This window comes from Coturnix japonica, chromosome 3 (genome assembly GCF_001577835.2).
Source record: "Coturnix japonica isolate 7356 chromosome 3, Coturnix japonica 2.1, whole genome shotgun sequence".
Taxonomy (NCBI): domain Eukaryota; kingdom Metazoa; phylum Chordata; class Aves; order Galliformes; family Phasianidae; genus Coturnix; species Coturnix japonica.
Genome location: NC_029518.1, coordinates 17,846,674 through 17,872,594, shown reverse-complemented (window position 1 = coordinate 17,872,594; position 25,921 = coordinate 17,846,674). Strand labels below are relative to the sequence as shown.

Genomic DNA, 25,921 nt, shown 5'->3' with positions numbered 1-25,921 from the left:
AGATATAACAAAAAAACCCTAAGTAGTGCTCCTATACCTTTCATCATAAATACAAATTTAATCACATACATGATAACATACATTCCATTTCATTTCAGCTGTCTTATCAAACACAGTACTCAGTTGTCTCAAAACACAAACATTTTTCCTTTCGGCCAAAAAAAAAAAAAAAAGACATCAAGCAAGGTGTCAATTCTGAATAGATTTTACACATCAAGACATGTCATCCAGCTTTGTTTGGTAAGAGCTCCCATTAAAAGAAAGATGCCAGAGAATGTTCTGACACACCAAATTCAGATAAGTACTGAAGAAGTTGCTGAATCTGTTTTTCATTGCTACTGGTAGAAGATCAATTTCCTTTTTGTTCCTGTTTAAAGCAACTCTGCTGATGACACCATACCTACTTTAAAACCAACATGTCAGGAGGAAAACACCTATATTTTCTAATTTACCGACATTAGTCCCAGCACTCGTCCCTGCTAGAAAATCCAGCCTATGTCTACTAAAGTGTCACAGAACTCAGCATGCTAATCTTCTGCAGGAGTCAGATCTGCCTCAACAAAAGGGAAAGTCTACACTGTAAAACAGCAGCAGTAACTCGCCTAAAGCTGCATTCTGCCACAGCTCCCCCTGCTGCCTTCACTTGTGGTATCTCACGAACAGAGCAAGCAAGGGCCTACTTCGTGCTACAGTCCCCCTGCCAGTTCACAGCCTGGGGATAAGGGCAATCAGTCAGAGGAGTCAGAAGCTACATTTGTGCAAAGACTGGATGATTTGTACTTTTAGGTGTAACTCCAAGTTCTTCCACTGTGATGTCTATAAAACCACATTGTCCACCATTCTCATTTTTCCACCAGTTGAAGACAAAGCTGAAATCTCCAGATGCTTGGGAAACATCAAATATTACAGTCTGGAGGAAAAAAAACACTTTCATATGAATGTTACTTTTGCTCAGAGCCACACAATGGTTTGGGTTGGAAAGGTTCTTAAAGCTCACCCAGCCCCAACCCCAAAATGTGGGCAGGGCTGCCATGGGCCCGATCCAACATGGCACCTGCAGAGATGGGCAACACAAAATCTCTAGATAGCTGTGCCACTTCCTCCTCAGTGAAGATTTTATTCCTCATGTCTAATTTAAACCTACTTCCAGTTTATTATCCTATTTTCTTATACAGAGAGAATAGTGATTTCTGTATAGTTCCTCTCATAATGTCCTTCTCCATTTATTTCTCTATAGAAAAAAATGTTATGGACAGCTGATAGAAGTTTGAAGAACTTTAAACTTTTACCTGAAGTTTAACAGCCATACCTAGGGTGAAATGGATCATGCTGTAGTCGCTATCATCTTTAATGGCAAGATGAGCAACACAACAAATCACAGAATGTAAAGCTCTACCTTGAGCTCAGAAACATCAAAAAATTAAGTCTGTAGGCCCCGTAAGGGTCTAGAAACTGTACATCTTTATTCCCCCAGTGTACTGAACAACAGTCCAAAGAAACAAATGACTAAATTCTAAGGAGCACTTGAGGGCTCTTTGCAATGCAATTTAAAATAGTGTGTACATTTAAATCACCCTCTCCTTTTCTATGCCAGGCTTTAACAGTTTCTAAGACTACTACAAAATGTGGCTGACAGCAACTGCAGTAATATAGCACTTTCAGAGTGTTTGAAGTGTAAAGTTCATTAGTTCTACCTTAAGGTCACTCTTTTAATCCTACAGCAAAAATCTTATTCACACTACCACACTGTTATCCTGGAAAAAAGAAAACTGTAAAAAAAACAACCAACCCACCAAGGCGTCAGCTTAGATACTTCTTAAGAGTGACAAGATCAGCACTAAAAATCCAAATCACAGTCAATACCTTTTAGCAAGTTTCAGGAAAGCAGAAAAACTCTTCTTGATTGTGCTGTAAACCAAATGAAATTTAACAGACCAGATAAAGGAAATGAAGGAAGGAGAAGATTAACGTCTCAATACTTGATAATTTTGTTTTGTAATTATTAGTTGAACTTTGCTTACAAACAGGAATTTACAAGGGCATCTGTAGGGAATTCTAAGGCATGCAAATAACTGAATGCATTTTAATTTCTTTTGCATTTGTTCGCAGATTTTGTAATTTAATTTTTTAAATGAACTCTGTTTTGCTTTATCCTCAGTACAGAGGTGTACACTTATTAAAACACTGTGCCAACAGAAAATATTAGAACACAAGCACTGTTTTAACAATTCAAATGTATTTTTAAAGTAAGAGGCAATAACTAACAGGCTTGAAGAAACCCTTATACATGTTCACTTACATGCACTGTAAGAAGTTTTAGAAATTATATGGGATACCTCTCCAAGTATATTTGTATATATACATTGGAATGACACTGTCTTTTTTTAGTGAGTAATCTCAGAGACTCATGATTGTTGCTAAGAAGAGAATAAGTAGTTTTTCTTCACCGCAAATACTCCTGCTCTTAAGGGCAAGTACTTGTAGTCTTATTTGCTTAGCAAGTATGTACAGCATTTCCTTCCAGTGTTAAATTCGCAATCACCTCAACATGCACTCAAAAATTAATAACCTTACCTACACAACTCACAAATTATCTTCACTAGAAGGGATAAACTGGGGATTGTGACAGATAATGCAGTTACGCCTTTCTCACACAAATGTTGTATTTCAACAAATATTAAAGAGGTTTTCTTCTTTTACTCACCTGCACACTAAGATGAATCCATTTCTTCACAAGAATTCTCCCCAGTGTCATTACTTTTATTGGTGGCTGCAAACCATTTACTGTGCGATAATAAAACATGGTCTCTTTCTCAGATATTGTGAGTTTGAACACAGTCTGCCCATCAATAGCCTTTTCTATCACACACCTTTGGAAATAACCAAGAAAAACAACATAAGGTCAGAAGCACACATATATACACATTCTTGCCAAGGTGATATCCCGTAAAGTGATGCTAACCAGAATGCATTAAAATAAATGTTAAAATAGAGATTGTGAGAAGATGCTCACTGACAGTGAAAGTCACAGGATGTACTAAGCATAAAAGCTAACAAACAGGCTTCATTCAATCCCTCGATCATAGGATTATTAAAGTTGAATAAGACTACTGAGGCCATCTAATCCAACCAGTAAACCATGAGCCTCAGTGCCGCATCTGCCCTTTTTTTGAAAACCCACAAGGATGGGGACTCTACCGCTACCCTGGGCAGCCCATTCCAGTAAAACCAAGGCCAGGTCAGAAGGCTTCCTTGCCACTTGTTAGTTTTCTTTTCAGGGAGACTTCACATCAATATCAAACACAACATATAAGGACAAGAATACTACCTACGCTAACCCATGTTACATTTCCAAGTGTTCAAATAGTTTTGACAAATGAACAATCACCATGCTAAGGGTCCTGAGAAGACATAGATGATACTTGATTCAAATCAGCTACGTATTTTATTTATGAATCTAATCATTACTACAACAACAAAAAAAAAAAAATTTAAAGTTCCACATTCCATTTCATCTGCTTGAGAAATCCAGTCCCCAACTTACCCATGACAAACCAAATGTTATAGCAGTTGCACCAGACTAAATTAGTAATCTAACTCACAAGAGAGTCAGAAAACCAAACTTCACCTTTCCACAGTACTCACTGCTACTTATTACAGAAATAGCATCAAAATGCTGTTCTGATACTGCCAGTATTCACTGATTTACATTTAAAACCAAGGGAAAGATTAATTAGCTGTTACCATTTTAGTCTCCTGGAATGTTGTCAAAAGAACAACTTGCAAAATGCAGATATTTATTTTGCAAACCTTAAAAAAAATTGTGTTTCTTAATATATTGTTGATTGATCTTTTCAAGGTTTTGTTTGCCTGTAAACACACTAGTTTTGCTAGATAATAAATGTGAGGAAAGGCTCAGCTAAGTAGCAAAATATTTAGGAACTGGATTTACCCAGTTCCTGGATAAACAATAATTGGATAATCCAGGTTTTTGTTTAATTTAGTTATCTAAAACAAACAACCCTGCATTGTTTTTATCCCCATAGGGGATAAAACTTTAAGAAGGCAAGTGACCTTGATGTACATCACTTTGAAAACTGAAAAGAACAAATGTGGATTATGATTCACTACTGGGGAAAAAAAAAAAATAAAAAATCAAAATGTAGAAAACAGGAGGAAGGGGGGAAAAAAAAACCACCACATACAGTAATATAGGTGATATAGGCATAAGCTTTAGTTCTGAAAGGGAGAACTATTTCCATTTCAGATATGATTATGGAGAGAAACCACTGTTCTTTATGAAGTTCTGATCTTCTGTTAACCTACAATCTCATAGAGCCAGTTCTTGACTATGTAGTTCTTGATGGTGGGGTTGAAGGAAGAACAACAAAACCACAGAGATCAACAAAGTAAACATTTGAAAGAAACTAATCTAGAGGCACTGCTGATCCTCACACATTAACTACACGTGAATGGCAACATCTGCACAGGCTCAAAATCAGACATACTGCATTTCAAGGCAACATCCCCCTTCTGTCTAAGTGCTTCTGTAAAATACCTGAATTAGGTGCAATTGTAGCTGTTCGGGTGTTTTTGAAGGAAAAAAAAAAGCAGCAAGATACCTAGCGCCTACTCCACAATCAGGCCATTTCACCACACCTTTTGGTGCATAAAAGGTCCTGGCTCATTTTTCTCAAACCTTTGTTATTTTGTGGCCATCTATACTCCAGTTATTCCAGTTCAAACTAAATTGATATAAGCTGTCTGTAATGACTATTCATATATGCTAAGCTTCTACTCATGTTCTTATCCTACTATGCTTCCAAGGGTTATCACCATATACTGTTTCCCAGGTTATGCTACATTCTATGCACAGGCTTACTGAAGGCCTTTAGATGAACTAATGAGCACATAAAGCATGAGAAAAGAACACAAGTCAGACAGAAGAGTTTTACTCACTTACTGTACATACGGTCTAAAGGGAAATAAGTTTAAAGACCGGAGTTACGAATATCAGTGTTTACTCACTGTTCTCCTGCTTTTAAGATCTCCAATATGCAGGGACTTAAAAGCATACTTACAAAGACTTATACACATTTTTATAGCATATCCAAAAAACATGGGCCTACTGCACTTGATGCAAGTACTTTTTACGTTAATGAAATAGCTTGTTAACATTTAACTTGTTTTATGATTAAAATGAGTTATAATCCATTTTAGGGCATGGTGGCAACAAAAAGACTATTACATTAAGTTCCAGTTCAGTGGAGTCCCCCAGTATATTAATGGGATTTAAAAGTTCCACAAATAACATTTAGCAAAGACATCTCCACATCAGGAACTGCAAAGTAGAGGAGAGCTGGCAAGTCAAACCTCTACAGGGGCTGTATATACATTACTGTTTCTCCAAAACCTCCTCAGAACTGGATTTCTACATCCCTTTTCGTGAGGAAAATGAATCCTTTTTTTAAATAGACAATAAAAAATAGTCTGGACAGCAGCAAATCCTCCTCTCCGCTGGAATAAATGTTGTCCAACTTCAATTTTCAGTACTAGGCTCTACCACTGTCACTTCTACCTTGAATATTAGCAAACTCACAAGGCAGAGGAATGAAGCAAGCTGCTGCAAAAACTGAATAAAAACATTTAGATTTTAAAGTGATCTATAAAGGCCAATGAACAGAAACATGTACATTCTGTGCTATTAATACAGCAGCAGGAGAGTAATGTTTTATACAAGTCCATGGATAATCAGACATTGAGAGAGTCTGGTTTCTGTACAGTGCTTAATCATTTGAAACTAAGCATACACATTTCACTATTTCAGGCTCTATGCAAGAACAGCCCAGTCCACTGACAAGAGTTTCACAGATTTCACTCAACACACTGCTGCAACAGCTTGCTTAGAAATTAGACATTTGTACTTCAAGTTAAGTATATGCTCTGCTGTATGAGAACCCAATACACCTGCACACACGCGGACATGAACTTAAGAACCCCAGGAATGGGCTCTCTGATGTTTGAGATTCAAACATTTAGAAAATACTCTCTGTAAAAGACACTAGGCCAAAGCTCCAGAGACTGCTTCACACATACCTTCATCCTAGCCACTTTACCTTAAGCTTGAACTGAAGCCACTTTTGCCCTCCAGGCCTTATTTCTTTCCCCTCAATAATCACTATACTGAGGTTGCTGTTGTTTTTTTCAAAAAGGTAATTATCCTTCCATTAAAGCAGACTTAACTTCACACATCCTTAATGTTTCAAGATTATATTCTCATTCTTAAAATCTTGTTTCATGGCAGCATGCAAAATAAGCATTCAATATTCTACATTGTTTTCATTCTACCAATAACTTCAGAGCACAAGTGCAAATGCATTTCTGATATATACCCTAAAATGCATTATACTTTTGCCATGCTTTCACTTTAAATGGGATCTGCATAACCAGGAGAAGGTCAAGGAAACTCTGCATATTATGATCCACAGGTAGAACTCTTCTGCAGGATTTGTGAATCAGCTTTCCAAAAAAGCAAGTTTTTAATTACAGTAATGCCCAGCCAAGCTGAAAGGCCACTCTGAATAGTCCTATATGCTGAACTACACAGCACATGGGTGCATAAGAAAAAGAACGCCTACTGAAACTTCATTAGTAGTCTTAATAGTGGAATCTTTTGTAAAAGGAGTAATATGATCTCCAGTTCAACCAACATCTATTATGGCCACTCGTCTATAGTACTAAAATATTCATTTGGGGAGATCTGAGGGTGTTTCCTCACTTGTTTAAGGAGTAGAACTGTGTGATTCCTTAAAGTTTAGATTTTTTTTTACCCCCACTCCCCATCAGGGAAGAAGCAAAAGCCCTGACAACACATTTTTATAGCAGTTTTTAGGAGGAATGTGAATTAGAAATTTGCATTTAAATTTTTAATAGTCACGTGTTATATACAAGTATTTTCCACTGCAACAATGGGATTCCCATGTGAGTCAATGCTACTGAAACTGAGCCTACTGTCCTGACATTTACAAAGATCCCAACCTAAATACAGTTTTAAAACGTCAGAGTTTCTCACTGTAGCTTTTTAAAATTTTAAATAGCTTGCTAATAGTGATCTTGACTGCAATGATCAATTTTTTTAAGAGCCCCAGGAAAGTAAACACCTTCAATACTACTTACATTACACCTTCTTGCTCAGGTTTCAACCATACAGTTAACGTAAATGAAGCTGACAGCCTCAGTAATGGGGGAGTAGAGAAGCAATCCTTCTGGTTATGAAAAATAAAACTTGAAGCGTTGCTGAAGGACCCCAGAGGCAAGTCCTTTTTGTCCTCTGTGACACAGGTGCCAAGGCCTTCAAGAAAAAGCTGTTTGTACAACGGAGGCGATGACCTGTACGGGCATTCTTGAACACAAAACCTCTGAGTGCAGGACATAATACTTTCAGCAGCTACTGAGCTATGACAAAAAGTACTTCGGTCTGGCAGCCCACAGGTGGCTTGAGTTGGCACAATAGACACATTCTTGAAAGCTCCCACATTTTCAAGTCGAGGGAAATGTCCCTGAGAGCTGACCAACACAAAGGAGTCATAATAAGTTAAGATTAAAGTTTCAATAGCATGAAACAAGAAACGACACCTCAAGGAAAGAGCCCAGCAATTCATGTTTACAAAAAAGCTCCTCCTGATTAAAGCATCCATAAATAAATAATGATGTCCATGTTGGTAGTGGTGTCCTCAGGTGGTACACTCTAAGAGTTTATGTAGCTTTTCATCTCCAGAACACCAGTTCATGGACTCGGTCCTCATCTACGTCTTCTGGACAGTAAAACACACTTGAGGGACAGCTGGTATCTGCAAACCACAGAAAACAGACAATGCAAGAGAGGAATGGGATTTTTCTTACAGGGGCCAAGCCCCACCAGGGCTATTAAGGATTTGGAGTCTTCCTTCAACTTTATGTCAGCAAATAAACCTGCACACTTGCTGGCCAACACTAAAGATCTCCAAACAAGGCCCTGAGTAACAGGCCTGCTCCTGGCCGCACGCACTCAAGGCCATGCACAGCTTACCCCAGATCTGTTGTGGTTTACAGAGCAGACACACAGCTTTACACTTTAAGGTGATGAGCACAGAGTACAGCAGTAAACCACAGCACTGGCAAACAGTTCAGCATCAGGCGCTTGGATTGTATTTTCTAGCATTTTCAAGCCTGTTCACCAAATTTCACGTTTAAAACCCCCAGAGCTTACCTCAGCTTTACACCGCTAGCTGTAAGCTGCTCGGCCTCATCCTGCCAGAGCTATTTTAGGGCACTGACAGTGGCTGCAAGCGATGCTCCTCCAGTGTCTCTGCTCTTGATGCACACTGTCGGCTGAGGCTGCCGGCCACCTGCCCCCACACAGCACCCCACTACCCCTCTCTTACCCACTCCCTGCCTTAACCTGCCGCCCAGCTCCCACCACTCCTTTCAGCCCTCCACAAAGCTGATTAGCTCCACGCTCCCCATCTGGCCCAGGGAATCTTGCTAACAGCAAATGCCTTCCCTGATATTCTCTGGCAGACACCTCAACCGGCCAAGGGGCCAATAAGTAAATTCATTTACCCATTAATTACTACATCCATCCAGAGAGCTAAGCACAGTAGCACAGCTCTCTGCAACAACACTATGATCTCCTCCCACCCAACGGCTCAGGCCCACCAGCAGCCCCCACCCCATGCCTACCACTTGTTCAAGTAGCCCTACCTGGTCGTAGGCACTGTCTCTGTGCTCCCCCCACCTGGCTTTAGCTGTCACAGCCCTCCCCTGGGTAGAACAAGGCAGTCCTCAGGGAGCCACAACACTGCCGCTTGCTATGAAATATTTAACACAGCCCTTGGCAGTGAGCCGGTTTCTCAGGATGGGCCAGCAGCCTGAGGGGTGCCTTGCCCAGGGCACTCACAGTTCCTGCAGTGAAACCACCCTGGGCAGGGTGGGGGCCAAGTACTTTGCTGGGTCCTGCTCTTCAAAGGCTTAGAAAGTGACAAGTTGGTGCCATTTTCTCAGGTTTTACAGCCATGTAACTTAGATTCCTAAGAAGAGAGAGAAACAGCATGGAAAGTTGAAGCAAAAGGAACAGCTGTGGAGTACAGAGCCAGAGCAGAAGTGCCACAGACATGCATCCCACAATACACATTGCCCTGAACCAACTTCCTGAGCACTGACTTTAAACACTCCATATATGTTACAGTTTTTAAGTGTAAAGAATAAAAGATACACTATCAGTATGTTCAGACATACAGACTCCATTTCTCTTTGGTATGGCCATGCAAAGAAAAGACAGAAGCACAAAGCTTTCACAAGTGAGATAAGCATGAGCTGTAACAGGTTAAGTATTTCTGGACTGAGAAGATCCAATTAAAACATTCCCCAAACATATTAAAAATACATAAATTTTATCTTAATTGTGGAAGTTGTCAGGATGGAGCTTATACAACTATCTTTCCTGGCAAACTCATTAAAACAGACTCCAGTAGTTACCTTGATAGTAATGCTTGCTACATAATAACAAAACTCTACAGCTAAAAAACCTTCCTCTTTTAACTACTAGTGCATTTTACCAAGTCCTTCATCCCACATCAAACAAGCTCCTCCACTATTTGTGTTAATACAGATTTTTTTTTTTTCTAAAGTAAAGGGAAAAAAAAAAAAAAACCAAAAAACCCTACTAAAGCTTTATCAGTCAATTTGCAGTGTTTTCATGCCCTGGTCATTAAATACTGCAGCTCCTTGGTCAAAATCACCTAAAAAATTAAAATTAAAAATTTGGTCACCAGAGAAGGGTTGGTAAGAAGACATTCGTCTGAGCCATGGTAACACCAAATCACATGAAGCATTTCTGAAAGTATGCAGTAAGACAACAGCCTACCATATTATCAACAATATAGTAGTAAAAACATTCACAGACCAAGAACAAACTGGGTCTTTTAAACCACAGTGAAAGGACAGAACACAGGAGCAAGAATCATGTAATGGCTTGAATTGAAAGGGACCTTATATGAGATCCAGTTCCAAACCTCCCTCCCATAGGTGGGGATACTTTCCTCCAGACTAGGTTGCCCCAGTCCAGATGGAGCACCTCACACTTTGCTTAGTCAAAGAAATCTTTTTTAACCCTTCACCTTTTCCAAAGGGTTATCTAAATCCTGAAACTAATAAAAGGTATTGTGTACATACTTAGCTTCATTATTGATGCTGTTTCATAGGTAGAACTTCCAGTAACTATCCATTTACCTCCCCAAAAGATAACAACATTCTGCCCCATCACAATTTTTAAACACTATTTTAACTAGTATTGAACAAAGTTGCAACAACCATTTCCACCAATTTTTGCTTTCTGAAAAGCATTTGTGAAAACTTGTGATCCTCCCAAAGGATTTGTTTCAAAATCCATCATCTTTTGTCAACACCTCATACCTATACTAGCTCATATTTGTGAAGCATTGACCAGTCATGTGCTCCTATTCCTGCTATTTTGTGAAGCGACATAAGCTGACTAACTCACGCAGTGTGACTTTCAAAGATTAGGCTCAAGTGTGCAATTCAAAATTCTCTTTCAGTGAATGTTCATAAAGATTAGTTTTTATGACTGCTTTTTCTCATAAAACTACACCATTTGAATATTTTTTGGAAATTAACATAAAATTTCCATTTGCATAGCCAAGTCAATATTTATTTCAAATTTAACTGTCTAACAAAATTATTTTTTCCAATATTTTCCAAGTAATAATAAAACTACAGTGCAAGTACATTTTAATAGCTGGAGGGGAGTTGATTATAACAACCCAGAAATAATTAACAACTTATGTTTTAAAGGGGAGGTAATTCTGCATAAGCCAGTGAAATAAATATTAGAGTAAGATTTTCTGAAAGCACAGGAGGAGGTGGAAAGTATTTTATAGAGCTGTTAAGAGCCTTTTAACAGCTTTAGAAGTACAGTACATCACATAGCTTATTTTAGCACCAAAAACTTTCTTTGTTACTAGAACAGCAGAAATGAAGTAATTTTTTAGGCAACAAGTTTTACAGGCATCTTTCACTTGGAAACACTGAGTTTGACTGCACATCTCCACACAGTAAATCCAGTGTAAGGACATCTCTGCAAGGACTTCTTCACATATACTTACTTTTGGGTGACCATGATGGACTGTCCAAGCATGAAAAGCTACTTCATATAGCTGAAGCACTTGGGTTCTGATAACTGGCATTTCTTCTCTGGAAGTTTGTACCCTGTACCTGCCTCAGCTGGGAGGTCTTTGTAGGAAACTCTTTTTCTTCTCATGGGCTGTTTTCTGTAGGTCTCAAGGGAGAGACCTGGAAGAAAAACTATAGTTATGTGACTTACTGCTGTGCTTAGCCACACTGATCGGGCAGTAGGCCTTACAAGAGCAGGTTAGAGCTGCACAGCCCCTTCTGCCTGCTTAAGAGGTATTATAGGGCTTCCCATGGAGGAGCAGAAGCTGCACCAGTGGTATCACTGATACCCAGGGGAAGAGCTGCCCCATCTTCCCATTTGCCCCATTTCACGAGCATCTGAAAAACAACCAAAGTTGCTGTCAGCCTGTTTTCTTCCTTTCTTCCCACCCCTTTGCAGCTCAGCTATGCCAGCACAGTGTTGACTTCTCAAGAAAGTTTTCTCTTTAAATCACTGCAGCCATCAGGTCTGGTTTCCTCCCCAAGCTCTGAAAGCACAGGGCTGCCTTGGGAGCACAGTTCAGCTGATTTCAGGCCCTCTCTCCACTTTAAATCAATGTGGAGCAAGAACTTAACAGTCAGTGCCATTTTGCTCCTAAGTTCCCCTGCTCTATTATGTGCCATCTTTCAAATGCATGCAGTGCCTGTAGAAGCCACATGCACTGCTTTAAAGTAGTAATTCCTGTGCTCCTGGCACTTTTCTTCAAAAATCATTTAAAAAGAGTGTTGCATTTAAAGAGACAGTGGTCTCCCAAGAGCCACTGGGTTAAACACGTTATACTTCCACCTGTAAGTGAAACATATTAACATTATTCATCATCTTAACTTTGAGCTCCTCATTATTCCCAGTTATCTTCCACAAGTATTACTCTTGCTATAATGGCATACACATTTTTGCATAAAGTCATTCTGTGCACTTATTCTACACAGTAAATTCAGTGGCACATTAACATCCACTGTAGGGTTATATACTTACATAGAATTGTAGGGTAAGTATAGGCTAGTTTAAATCAAATAAATGTACACCCTTCCTGTAATAAAATTCAGATGTTAGATTAAAGGAAGCTGTCTGAAGAGGAAACAAAACTGTGAGAAAATCTGAATTCTAATCACTGTTCAGAAATGAGCAACTACATGTCTAGGTCTTAGTTTACTCATCTCCAGATTGAGAAGATTGATATTCACCATTGCAAAGCACAATGAGAAACACTGGAAAGTAAAAATTACTACAGATTTACCAGGTGCAGAGAAATATCTGAGTTTAACTTCTGAATCGTAAAAACCAAATATTTTCCCCAAAGTTCAAGAAAATGCTCAACTTAATAGCTGAAATAAGAAAGTATATATAAGAAAAAGATCTACTTTTAAAAGCCAAAAAGATGGAAGCTTATACGATGCTTTATCATCCAAAAGACTGTTTCAAAAAATGCTAGAGGACAGTCAATAATTAATATCCTATGGCAACAGTTGATACAGTTGACCTTGTACCTTTATAAATCTTTCCAGTATGACCAGCTAAAACAGAAATAGTATCTATAACAGAAAAATATAATCTCATAGTCACTGAAAAGAACCATGGGTTTGCATGCCCACTGGTGAAAGAGTTCTGAAGAAGAGGAAGTCCTCCAGAACAAAGGATAGAGAGACAGAGGAGCCTTACACCATAAAAGATGCACAGTGACGGCTGTAAATTCCTTCTGTTTTTTTTTCCCCCACAAAGCTCCCAGAGGAGCAGATCTTTGAGGAAAGGTTGATTTAACCCCATCCTGATTTAATAATAAATGCAAATCTATGAAGCATGATAAGCAAAGCCCAGGGGAAGATAAGGACACAACACATGAAGTGTTAGTAAAACTAGGTAGTGTTAGTAAAATTAAGAAAAACATGCAGCAGATTCAATCTAACAGATCACTGCTGTCCAAAAAACTGCCCACCTCCTAGGAAATTAAGCAGATTGAGTCCAGTTAGTGCCAAAACTGGGTTGAAGGATGTTAGAAAGAAGAGGACCACCCATTCTAATTGCAGCAGACTCATAACCTCAGTCTATTCTCAAGGCCAGATTAGTGACAATTACTGAACCACAGACTAAGGTGTGATTTATTTATTTTAGACCATTATGCTTCCTGGTATCTTTTTTCTTCCCAGGAGCTGTACAAGGAAAGAAGCCCCAGAAAACTTGGATATTAAAAATCAGAATAAACTATACATTCATCAACATGCTTAAACTGATAAGGATGAAAACCGGTCAAAGTACTACTTTAGTTATATCAATATGGCTAAAACAATGCAGCCTGTTTTCAATAGTTTTAGAAGAGCAGCCAACAATCCCTTGTACTTTCCACATCAATTATATTTAAAAAAGTTCTATATATTTTCTTTTAATCAAGGTCATTTGCTTAATTTTTTCTTTTTTTTTTTTTTAAACAAAATTCATAAGAAAGATTTCTCCTGCAGAATTGGCCTCAGAGCAATGAAAGTCATCAGCCTTGGGTATGAGGTGCTAAATAGCTGGGGGTTCCAATAGCCTCAGCTGTGCTTCTGTAGTCTTGCTTACAGAATGGGCAGAGAAATCTCATCCCATTATGACAGACTGCAAAGGAGAGTGACAGCTGAATTCACAGGAAAAGCCTCAAGACCAATGAGGACACATGACTTGGCTTGGGCCCAAGCAACAGTGTTGAGATTTAAATCCTCTCATTCAAGGACACCTTCACAAAAACCACACGTCTGTGCCTTTTGGCATCTGGATATTTAGGATAAAGAGAATTATTTACCATACTCCTCAACATACTTTATGTTAATTTCATATTTTTCACCAAGTAACATTAAGAAATACTAGCATTATAGCTGTATAATATAATTGAGAAAGTAACCTCATATGACAGTCCAGTTTTCAGGGTCAAGATGACTACTAATCCATCATCTGCATATTTGAAATGTGCAATTCAGTTCCCAGTCACTGAAAATGAAACCAGAATTCCTCTTTCCTCTGCACATACTCTGTTTTTCTTGAAAGTAATCTACAGAAGAATGCAATTATTTCTCAATTAATCATTACAAATATGTAGAGAACTAATTCTTGAATAAGAATGACCTTTAAATGTTAAAGGGTACTAAAAAAATGACATGACCCTACAAACATAATCGTTATACACTGCACTGCTTTTAATCTACACGTTTTCTGGTGTATCCAGCCTTTTGACACTTGGGTATCACAAACATTTTAAGTGATTGAAATAATTTTCAGTTCCTAATGCTATTTTTCATTCTGAAATTCACCCAGCCACCTACACAGAAATCTAACGTCCCTAGAGCTGGAAACACCAACCAGCTTTCAGAATTCTCACATGTAAAGCAACGACTTGGGTAGCCCAATCTAGACATCTGTTACAAACAACAGACAACCAGTGATATTCATTCCTACTTTAAGCTAATTGAGATAATAATCAATGTTCAAATGAAGAGATGTTGAGGGTTCTTTTACATTTGGCAGTTTATATTTGTCCACATATAATTGATCACCTTTATCTCTTTTTCTAGCATGCTAGGTAACTTCTTCTAAAAAGGAGAAAGCAGGCTAAACTCAAGTTTCCATACTTGTTCTTACAAATGAAACCTGTCTTTCTAATGAAAATGCTCACTGTGAGGTAGACTAAGACCAACCTGCTCACGTAATTACAGCAAGTACACTTTGGAGTCACTTTTCCCATTATAAAATGTGTCATTAACTTGATGTGCATGTTGAAAGAAGTATACAACCTATCCATTATAGTTTACATACTACAAGAAAGTTAGGAGTTAAAATTCATTATTCCCAGTTGATTCTACGTAATATGTCACTGCTTGCCTGGATATCTAAAAATGAAGTCTGGGACTGAAACAGTTATCACTAATAACTTAGTATTAAAGATGCATCCCATCTTTTAGGTTTATTTAAATAGTTTGAAACCTGTAAGAATCATTATTCTGAAGAACAAGAGGACATAAAGATGACGTGGATGGGTGTAGACATTCTGATTCAAAAGCGACAATGCAGGAAGATACAGTCAAGCTCAGAAACATGCAACAGAATTGGAATCTGAGAATCTGCAAAGCTGACTCAAGCCTTCATGGTATCTTGAGGTAGCCCATGGTATTGGCATAGTACCTCCACTTAAATAAAAACAAGAAAGCTCAGACTACTCAACAGAAGTTTTGTTTTCTTTTTTCAACTAATAAACTGGAGATTTTAGTGTCAAAGTAAAAAGACACACAGCTGGGAAGAAACATGCTTTCTCTTGACAGACTAATCTTTAGTACAGATTAGTACAGCAGTTCTAGAAGGAAGAAATGGTTAGACAACTAAGACCACAGCTCACTGCTGATGGAAGTTCCAGCTTCTTTCCTAGTCAAAATGTATGATTCTTTATGCCTTCCAGATGCTGACTTATAGGAGACATTGTTCCTTTGGCACAGAAATCTACCATTTGAAATTTATTCCTGCTGCATAACACTAAAGTAGAACATATTCATAAAAGCTGATTCATGTTTGTTTGTTTTTTGTGAGCTTCCTTTTTGCAGGAAGGATAAATAAAACTGAACTGTGGTGAAACGCTTACTCCCCACAAAACAGATAACTAAGGTATTTTGTCAAACACATCTAATTCCAGTAGCAGGCCGGGCTGGCCTCATCCCTTAGCCTCTGAAGAGAGACATTTAACACTATCACTGCTCCCTTCCTACTCAAATGAAGATGAAATCCCCTCGTATGCGAACAGAGTTAAAAGGGAACTGACAAGATACAGCATTATTTTCTCCGTTTTAACTCCCAGACTTTTTATTTTGAGCATTTTCTATAAAGAATTCTGTGTAGGAAGTGCCTGCTAGTCTTCTGTGTTCATGACCAACATGTCAATCTCTTATAATCAAGAACTGAGATTCTTCTCCCTGCCATGTAAAGCTCCTGAGGGTGTCCACTGATACATCAGGCAACCCTGAACTAAACCACCAACAGCAACACATAAAAAGAGCAGAAATAGCATGAGGAGCAGGGACTCGAGGGTGTTTGTTTTACATGAGGTCATGAAGCCATATATTCCTGACTATAAAAAGCATATGCAAAACACTGCTAGTTTGACAAGTAGGACACATTTTTACAAATATAAATAAAACACTGAGCAACACTGAAATCAACTGGAACCTGTTTGACATGTTAGCCCACAGTGACAGCTGACAGCAGTGAAAGAAAACTTAAAAGATTCAGAAAACCTTCCTTTTGAAGCTGCTAGGCTCAACACATGCTTTTTATTATAGAAACTCCCCATTTCCCCCAAAAAAGCATGTAATGAAGGGTTTATTTGCTTGTATTGTAGAAGAATATGGAGATAGAATATATGCGGTTAGGTTACCAATGTGCTTTAGACCTGTCGTAAAGAACTGATCTCTAGGTAAGCAGCCCACATTTTCTCAGACTTTTCCTTCAGGAAGGAAACAAGGGGTACTAGTGATAGGAAATCTTATGATGAGCAGGTCTCCTCAGTGGAAATCACTTCTATCTGGGTACTTGCATTGCCACCTTCACTGACATATCTCAACTGAGTCACTTTTCCCTTTGTACCACACCAATAACATCACTGTCACCAACTTCAACCAAGTCAGGTTGGACCAAAAGACTGGAAATGGAATATTGGCATCATCCATTACTAAATATCTTCCAAAAATATATCCATATGACTGGAGTAAGAGACTCTCACATTCCTTTTGCTCTTGGGTCTTGCTTTAAAATTTAAGCATATTGATAATATTTATCAGTACCCTATTACATAAGATGAGAATGTTAAGAACCATAAACTAAGCCTCAATTGAGTGACTGGAGGTAAAGTTATGAGAGCTTCAGATACACATTGAATAGATTTATATACCTTTTATTTTGAGTGCAGATAGAGGGGCAATTTAACTCAATTTCCTCCTTTTGAGAAGAGCCCAGGGAAGAAGCCAACTTGCCATTTCTGATACTGACCATTTCTGAGACCTGTACATTGTTTTCCTCATATAAATATTAATTTGTCAGAGATATATGTCACTTGCACCTAAGTAATGTCCTAAAAATATCATAGCCCTATGAAGTTTCCTTGTTCTCTGAATCAACAGCCCAATTAATTAGAATATTTTATATTTTGGTATCTATTATTGTAATGGATACCAGTATTAAGCAATTCAGCCAGCTATCCCAAATGAAGATAGCTAATTTATATCAACTTTGGGCTACTCTGAAGTGATATCTAGATATCTGACTTCTTGTTCCATAGTTGAATAATTTATAATAGAAACATAACATGAGTTTTAGAAATTCTTAATATTCATTATTTAAAACTTCAGATAGTTTCAGGCCAGCTTTAGGATAAGGACAACATAGAAATATCATTCCTACACAGTCATGTAAACCATATCTGTTGTCTTTGAAGACTCCTACTGACTCAAATCACAGCTGAAAATATAGACCGCAATTTAAAAAGCTACGAAAAGCATTTAACCCTTCAAATTTTGTATTTGCCTGTGTCTGTGCTATAAACCTCAGTGACTATAAGAGTCATGGAAAATTAACACTGAAGGGGTACTGGCAAATTCATTTGCCCAATTGCCTCAAGAAATTAAGTTTTGAATCATGAAATTAAGGCCAGCTGTTAAGAGAATTCTATAAACCTAGAAGAATATAAGGGTAAAGACAGGAGCCTGAAACGTGGAAAAGCTGTCTAATTTTTATGCAGCAGTAGAGAAAGTAGACAGTCTAAAATGCTAATTCTTAAGAAATGTAATTAAGTTACGAGAAGTTTTCAGCAACAAAAGTGAGTATAAAGTTCAGTTATATTTTTGCTATGCAACAACTCAGAAATTTTTTGACTAAGCTTATCAACATTTTCCGTGTATATTGTTTATATTGTTAATTTGCTGGTGTGGCCAGATGCATTCTCCCCCTGTGTAAATGACCCATCATTCACCAGAAGACTCAACTTCAACATCCACATGCACTTCTAGAAAGATTTTGTTTGCACATAGATTGGTCATATAATTTCTCTTCTAGGCTTTGGACTTCAGCACACATGCATCAGTTCAGATCTGTCACACATCTTAGAGAAATTGGAGTCAGCTGGCCAGCTATCCGCAACAATAGAAACTGCCTGAGGAACCCAGCTTTCTGTCTGCAGTTTGCATTTAACACAAAACCCATCAAATTGGCCTTGGTCATTGCCAGCTTCTAATTAAATCTTTCTAAAGACAAGGTCACAAACAATTAAAAGGAGAAAAAAAGCTTAGCAAGAGTAGTGGCTCATGCTGCAGGAACCTTGTTTTAAAAACTCTCAAATACCACCGAGCTTTTTCAACAAAAGCAGTGGCACGATACAGGACTCTGCCTTAGGCTGTCCTCTTCCTACTCAGCGTAGACTGCGCAGAAACCATTCAAAACCAGAAATCTTTCAGGAGGTCTCTCAAGCTTGCAAACAGGAGAACAAGTCAATTAGATTTTGGTGAGTAAATACAAGTTTGAAAGGATACAAATCCACTAATGCATATCAGAATCACAAGGCATTACATTACATAGCAACATCACCCTTGTACAACTTGGCTGATGAAGGAAAAACACTCAGATTGTTTCCAGAGCCAACCTGAAAACAAAGCCTGTCTAATGTATGAGACCGTTTCATAATACCTCAAAAATGACTTAAGGAATAAAACAACAAAATAAATCTACACAGAGGTTAATCAACAGATGGGAGACAAATGTCCATGGTTAACAGCTAGCATCATGAGGAAATCTGAAGGCCAATATGTGCAGACATTATGGCAGATAAAGTATCAGAAAGTAATCCTCACAATGAGATAAAATAGCTTTTTCATATCATTATGATTTGAAAAATATAGTAACTTCATTTGAAATACCAAAATCTAGTCAGCATAAGCTATAACATTAATAGGCTGAGTAAAGAGAATAAATAGTTTTATCCTATTTAATCATAAATTTGGTTAATGACCTTTATCTGATTACACTAGCAGCCCAAGCAACAATATTAAATAAATAAATAGAATATTAAAAGATTGTTAGCAGATAAGCTGCTTGGAAACATCTAAATTAAATGCAGTCAGAGGGAGGAGGTTCACGTTTAATGGTATATACATATTCAAAATTAAGATGATTGCAGCAGTGCTCCTACTGAGCCTCAGGCCAGTTGCTGCTGAAATCCTGGGAGAAACCTCTCATTGGCATCCTACTGAGAGCTAAAGGATTTTTCAGGAGAGATTCTGGTTTGACCCTTAGTTATGTAGAGTTAACTTTCTCTGGTGAGAAAACCTGAATAGACTTCTAACTACAGGTACTCTTCTGTTATACACAGATGTACTTGTTACACAGTTTCCTGGTATCACTGAGCTATAGATTTAACAATTCTCACACATCTTGTCTGAACAGTCCCATATATTTTTTTCCTCACCACTAGTACCAGTACTAACAAAACCATGGTGCCTTCAATTCTCTTGACCTTCCTCTTTACTTTTGTTCCTGCCACTCATTTTACTGGCTTTGTGTGAACAAACATTGACCTTAATTGCTTAAGAAAAAAAAAAAAAAAAGCAACAAACAAGATACACTCCCAGACTTTTTCCCAGCATCACAGAAAACTCCACTGACATATTCAAGCACGCAAAACACTGAAATCCAGGCTTCTGCCAAAGACAGACCTTCACCAAAAGTCAAGGTGCCTGCTAACTTTCTAAACAGGCTTGGTTAGTGAAACAAAAACACCTTATGTAGAAGTTCTCAAACATACCTTCTGCCCCAGAAATGACACTGGCTGTATGATCAAGACAGATTATACTTTATCCTGGCTTAAGGATGTATCTACATGTGGAGTTCAAAATGAAAATTTTATCCCATTGGCAAGTATAGAATCCATTTTTTTAATGGGAAAAGTTAAATCATAGGGCCTATCTTCATCAAAGATTTATGTATATATCTCAGGTACAGGTGAAAAATAAAATATTGAAAGCAAATAAACGATCCTTAGTATAGGTTAAAACAAGACTTTTGTGACTGACATTTTATCCTTGCAACTTTTCCAAATCTAAATACTCTAAGGTGAGTCTTCTACCTTGAATTTTCCCCAGTTCTCTCAACATATTCCACTGTTGACAAGTTACCTACTGTAGCAATTGGGCAGATCAATACAGGGGGAAAGCATTACAGCAAAAGCGTGATGAAGGAAGGACCAGAATGGTAGAAAGGTGCTAAAAAGGAAGGGAATAAGATCGCTCACCAATATCAGAAGGTTCTAGGTTCACAGGGGAAAGCTTCATAAAGGAGGAACCTCCAGAAAGAAATCTTCTCCCAGTGGCAGTCAGCCCTTAAATGAATTCTAAGAGAGGTGCAGCCAGGGTCCACCTGTTCTGGTCACACAGCTCAATTGCCTTCACCTGTGCTCCCAGGGCTGACCAGATCCTTTCCCCAGGTGCTCAATCAGTGCTTCAGGCCTTGACTCAATAGTTCCATACACCTACTCAGGTCAAAAAGGGAAAGCAACTGCTTTTCTCACCAGCTGGCAGTTATCAGAAGCATCACTAAGCACTGGAAGAACTCCTGAGAGAGCTCAGCTGGATACACTCAGGAGTAAATACTCTGTTGCACGTGGCCATCACCCTCCCCATCCCTATACTCTCACCATGAATGCAACATGTATTCTCCACCACACCGTATGAGGAGCTCAGTGGAGATTCATCATTTGCTAGATACATTTACTTTTGGTCTTTAGATTACATATGCAAGTCAGAACTAAAGAGTGCATGGCAGGTGTGTGGTATTTTCCTAAGGAATTTTTGATTTAATTGCAGCAATAGGTTTCTGCTAGTAAAATATCTATACTGAAGACTCAACCTATATCCATCACAAAACAAATTATGTAAGCTATAAGAACCAGAAAATGCCATATATTTCAATATACATTTAATTTTTAAGCACCATATTAAAAATTAGATGCCTTCACATTTGTGTAAAGTAAGGAAGAAGTCATTTCCAATAAAGAATAATGAAAATGATTTCTATGGCAATACATCCCCTTCGCTCTCCTGTCTCATTGGTATCCATTCTTTCCCCAGATGTATCTCTGAAGTCACCCTGACCATACCTTCAACCTCTTTCCTTGACTTCAAGAAGCTTCTCTGAAACATTGTGCCCACCAGCTGCCCATCAACAAGCCAGAGAAATAAAAACTGAACGACAAGCTTTTTGTCAGAGAAAACAGTAATTTGAGCTTTTCCAGCTAGATGTTACCTTCCATAAAACTTGTCAGAACCATGCATTTCCAAGATTTTTACCCTCTCCTGTGGTCTCCCCCGCTAATTCTGGATTAAACAGGACAGAGGGTTACAGAAAAGAGTAGATGGAAATTACTGCTGTTAAAGCCTTATAGTTTGAGTAAGCAAAGTTTGATCATTACATGCACTCCAAGAGCAGATGTTGAGTGCTTTCTAGCCTTTCTGGCCTACTGAATGTATTTGTTTGGGAAAATATAAATGACAAATTGACTTTTAGATTAATGGCTACCATACTGGTAATGTACAAATCACTTTTAACAGCCACTATTAACTTGGTAAAGAGGAGCTTGCTAACTGCTCTTTAATTAAGTACACTTAATGACCTTAAGGGGATTAGTAGTCTTGTCTGATAATCAATAAGCATGGCAAGATTGCTGCCCCATAGACAGGAGCTAGAGAACAAAATTAATCTGCAGATTAGTTCAACCTGGTTTGGTTTGTTTGCAAAGACTATTTCAAATTTACTTCAGTTTAGTATGTTTGCAAATGTCAAAACAAAACATTCTTTAGATTAGACCTCTTTCCTCATGTTAAAATAGCACATACTTACTAAGAAAAAATTATTTGGGCAAAGGCTAGAGTAGATCAGTGTAGGAAAAAATAAGAAACAGTGAATACCCATTTCACATTCTCTCAAAACCAATGGAGGCTAAAGCAACGGGCACTCACTGAGCACAGTGCCTATGTGACCTAGAGTGAGATCCCGTCCCCAGAAAATCACATTGAGAATGAAAGAACTCCTTACAGCTTCTGCATGCAGTCTACACTGCCCTAGCATATGCTGCCCCCCCACTGGCACCTGGTTGTTTTTCCTTCCACCTCCTGCTCAGGCTGAGGTCACTACCACAGCAATGCACAGCCATAGGAACACCTGACTAAAATGCCTCTTTTCTCAGTAAGGCTCTTGTTTGCTAACAGTAGGTAGCAAATTTTTCTGATGAGATGCTATTTTACCTTCCTTGATACCTGGAAGCTCCTCCACTCACCCACAGACACGTACCTTCCATGATCCAGTCTTCCTCACCTTGCAGAGATACAAATTACCTTCTCCTCCAACACTACCATCTTCCCACTTCTGTGCTCCAGCAACGCCAGCTTTGCCACCTGAACCTATTTATTCTAATTATTTGTCCTTCCCCCAGCAGCTTGCCTTCCTACTGGCAGAACTGCTCTCCTAGTGACTAGTGTGTAAGACATCAATCCAAGAGACTTTGGCCTTGTGCATCTACCTCCTCTGGACAAAGCACAGCAATGTAAGTCTTTCCATATGCTTGCAAAGTAGGAGGGAGCTTTTTTTCAGAAGGAAACATAGTAGTAGGAGTTATTTCTTTTTAATGTCTTCTCGGACCCACCCCAAGATAATATCCCTCATTTCAATACAAAGGTTCACCTTTCTTAGTTGTGGACTGATGTGTTAAGGATCCAGAGGTCAGTAAGCATTACACGAGAGTAACACTGCCACTTTGTCTTTCCACAGGTGTAAAACACAAAGAAAGCTCAAATTACCAAGAATTTTATCACATCCAAAGGGCTTACTTTCTGCTATGAACGTATGCTCACATTTTAGTGAGCTTGTACAGTAACTTCAGATCAGCAGGTAGTTATGCTTAAGAATACTATATAAACAGTATCTTTGTTTCTTCTCTTTTCTCTGAAAATAAAGCTCCTCAGTAGCTCTTTCGGTACAAGTGGCACACATTCAGTTAATCACAGGGCTTAATTATAAAATAGAAGCCTCTGTAAGACATGTATATGGTATATTGACACTTACGCTACCACAGCCATAAGGATATTAAAATTGATTTCCAACAAGCTGAGGCCTTCTGCTTTCTATTCTTGTATCCCACAAATATATATTAACCAGACTCCCTAAACAGGGGTAATTAGATTCCAAAAATAGCTGGTCATATAGAAAGCGGAACATAAAAGTTCAGCTTGCCTTCGCAGGGCTCAACATCAGCAGACAAAGCACAAGGAGCAGTTTGCATGCTAAACAGAATGAAGTTTTACTGCTCTCAGCTTATAGGAAAGCCCTGAGGCTTGATTCCACACTTTTTTGGTACACTGTGACCTGATCAAGATATTCTCACCATTATTAGTACCCTCCCACAGTGTATTTTGTCAGTTACATCTTACCTTCTCTGCTTTATTTCAGATCCTATGGCCTTCAGATCAGAGGTACTTTAATTGAACATGATTTTGAAGTGCTTCATCACCCACCTAGTCCAAGCAGTGATAAGCCAAATGGGTTTCGGTGAGCTGGGCTTATAATCAGATTAAAAACACCAACTGGGCACATCTGGAACAGCCTCTCCTAATATAAATATTCTTTTTCAAATTTACACTGAAAAAAAACCAACATAGAAACCCCAACCATTTAAGTCTAGGCCACAGCTCACATCCAAACTCCTGCAGAAAGCTAACTCAGTCAAATCAAAGCTCACCCTTCCTGCCTTAAATATACAGGACACGCCTCTGCAGCCTGCCAGACCCCACACCTGTGTCCTCGAACACTGCTTACAGCTGAGGACAGATTCCTTGCACCTAGCTCAGCACTAGGTGGACACAGCTATACATGGCTGTGATCAGCCTGATGAGCACTGTATTCCTATCTGCATTGCTTCTCTCTTCCCATTTCTGTTCAAATTTCTCTCTCCACAGCTGCACTCTCTATTTATTTATTTATTTGTTTGTTTGTTTGTTTATTTATTTATTTGCATCTGCAGATCTCTTTTCTTTGCAGGTTTTGTCTTCTTCTTCCAACATGGCCATGATTTTCTCAGCTTCAGGTTCTTCCAAATCTTTGGGCATGCTTGATGACTACTGTTTGCTGCCCCTTCTGGCTACTTTAAATCTGCTTACAGTAATCAACAGCAGCTCTAGACCCCCCCTTTGCTGTTGGCATAGTCTTTAAATATTAAATAGATTTTTTATGCATTTGGTAAGTCCTTTCCGTTGCTCATTGCTCTGCCAAAATGAAGTCTACTGAAATAAGTGCAATTTGGCTGAGCCACAGTGCCAAATACAAATAATTTATCTTTAAGCCAGAACATCTGTTAAGATCATTTGACTTTGTGAATAATACTTCAAAACTGCCTCAGTCCAAGGATCGTGTTGTGCTTTGCAGGTATGCAGTCAAATAGCTTCTGTCACCTGATTTTAAGCACTGATGGAGTAAACAAGGATAAGCACAACATCAGAGCAGCCCATCACAGTGATTTGGTTACCTCATTCCATGGCATCCAATGGCATGTCACCCAATGTCATCCAAATGTGACATGTTCCCTGTGAATCTCACATGCTCAGCTACACTGGTGATGTTCTCTGTATAAAAAATGCTGGCAGGTAAATAGAAAAAAGGAAAGAAGCAAGCTAGCTTTGTGTTTAATTTTACCTTCTTCGACCCAACTGTTTTTGCTGTAAGTCTATAAAAAAGTAGTACAGTCCTCTAAAAGGATGTCATAGCATCTCCTGATTTTCATGGAGCTATAAACCATGTTGCAGATAGGCTTGCAGATCCTTTTGTTATGCTGCTCTTGTGAAAAGGTTTTGTTGTGTGGAGTGACTGACCTTAATCTTTTCACTTTGGGAGCTGAAATTTTTTCCCCTGAATCTTCTGGTTGTAAGACAGAGTCCATTTATATGTAAGATATAAGAATAGCCTGGCTCAGCAAGTCATTTAGAAAGACATTTGGTCAATGTAAAAGAGCAAGGGAAGTAGGGGGAAGGGACCCCCCCTCTCCTTTGTGCACTTTTGTCATGGTCACCTTGCAAGTGGATCTCTGTGTCTAGGTGACAGAGGGGCAAGGGAATCAACACGGGAACTATGTAAAATCTCATATATTGCAAGTATAGACACATTTACAAGTTATAGCTTTATCAAAGCCCATCTTAACAGTTTGCCTGAAATCCATCTGGGCACTATAATCACAAATATATCAAAGACAAAAAAATGTGGCTGAGGGAGGAGAGGGAGAGAAGCACCATAATACATGGAGGAACCAGTTTGTTTGTTTGTTTCACTCCAATCTGAGATTCACAGCAAAACCAGCACGGTGCAGTGGTTGTCCACATCCTTCATTTTTCACATTGGCCTCAAGAGGATACTGTTTCCCTCCCGCAAACATTTCTGTTATCATCTGAAAGGAGTGAGATACATAGGAATATCAGCCTGCCCTCATGGACTGTGTCATGGGACTTATGTACTGCTGACACATGGGATCTAATATCCACCCAGTGGGTGGGAAAGAACCAGCAGCTGCTTTTTTGAAGCTCACACAACTAAACCTGCTCAGAACAGGGACTGATTAAGAGGAATTTGTCTCCCCTTGGCCCATCACTGCAATTTCTT

General features: G+C 38.6%; 1 protein-coding gene across 1 annotated transcript in view; it reads right to left on the bottom strand.

Moving 5' to 3' along the window:
• Positions 1 to 23,983, bottom strand: part of USH2A (usherin) — a 356,150-nt gene extending 332,167 nt beyond the window's left edge. The window contains exons 1-5 of the mRNA XM_015857330.2: positions 23,707 to 23,983; positions 11,163 to 11,349; positions 8,743 to 9,068; positions 7,177 to 7,850; positions 2,705 to 2,870 (exon numbers count right to left, since the gene is read on the bottom strand). Coding sequence (XP_015712816.1) covers positions 2,705 to 2,870; positions 7,177 to 7,697 — 687 coding nt within the window. The 5' untranslated portion in view covers positions 7,698 to 7,850; positions 8,743 to 9,068; positions 11,163 to 11,349; positions 23,707 to 23,983. The remainder of the gene's footprint in view (positions 1 to 2,704; positions 2,871 to 7,176; positions 7,851 to 8,742; positions 9,069 to 11,162; positions 11,350 to 23,706) is intronic.
• Between the last annotated feature and the right edge of the window lie 1,938 nt (positions 23,984 to 25,921).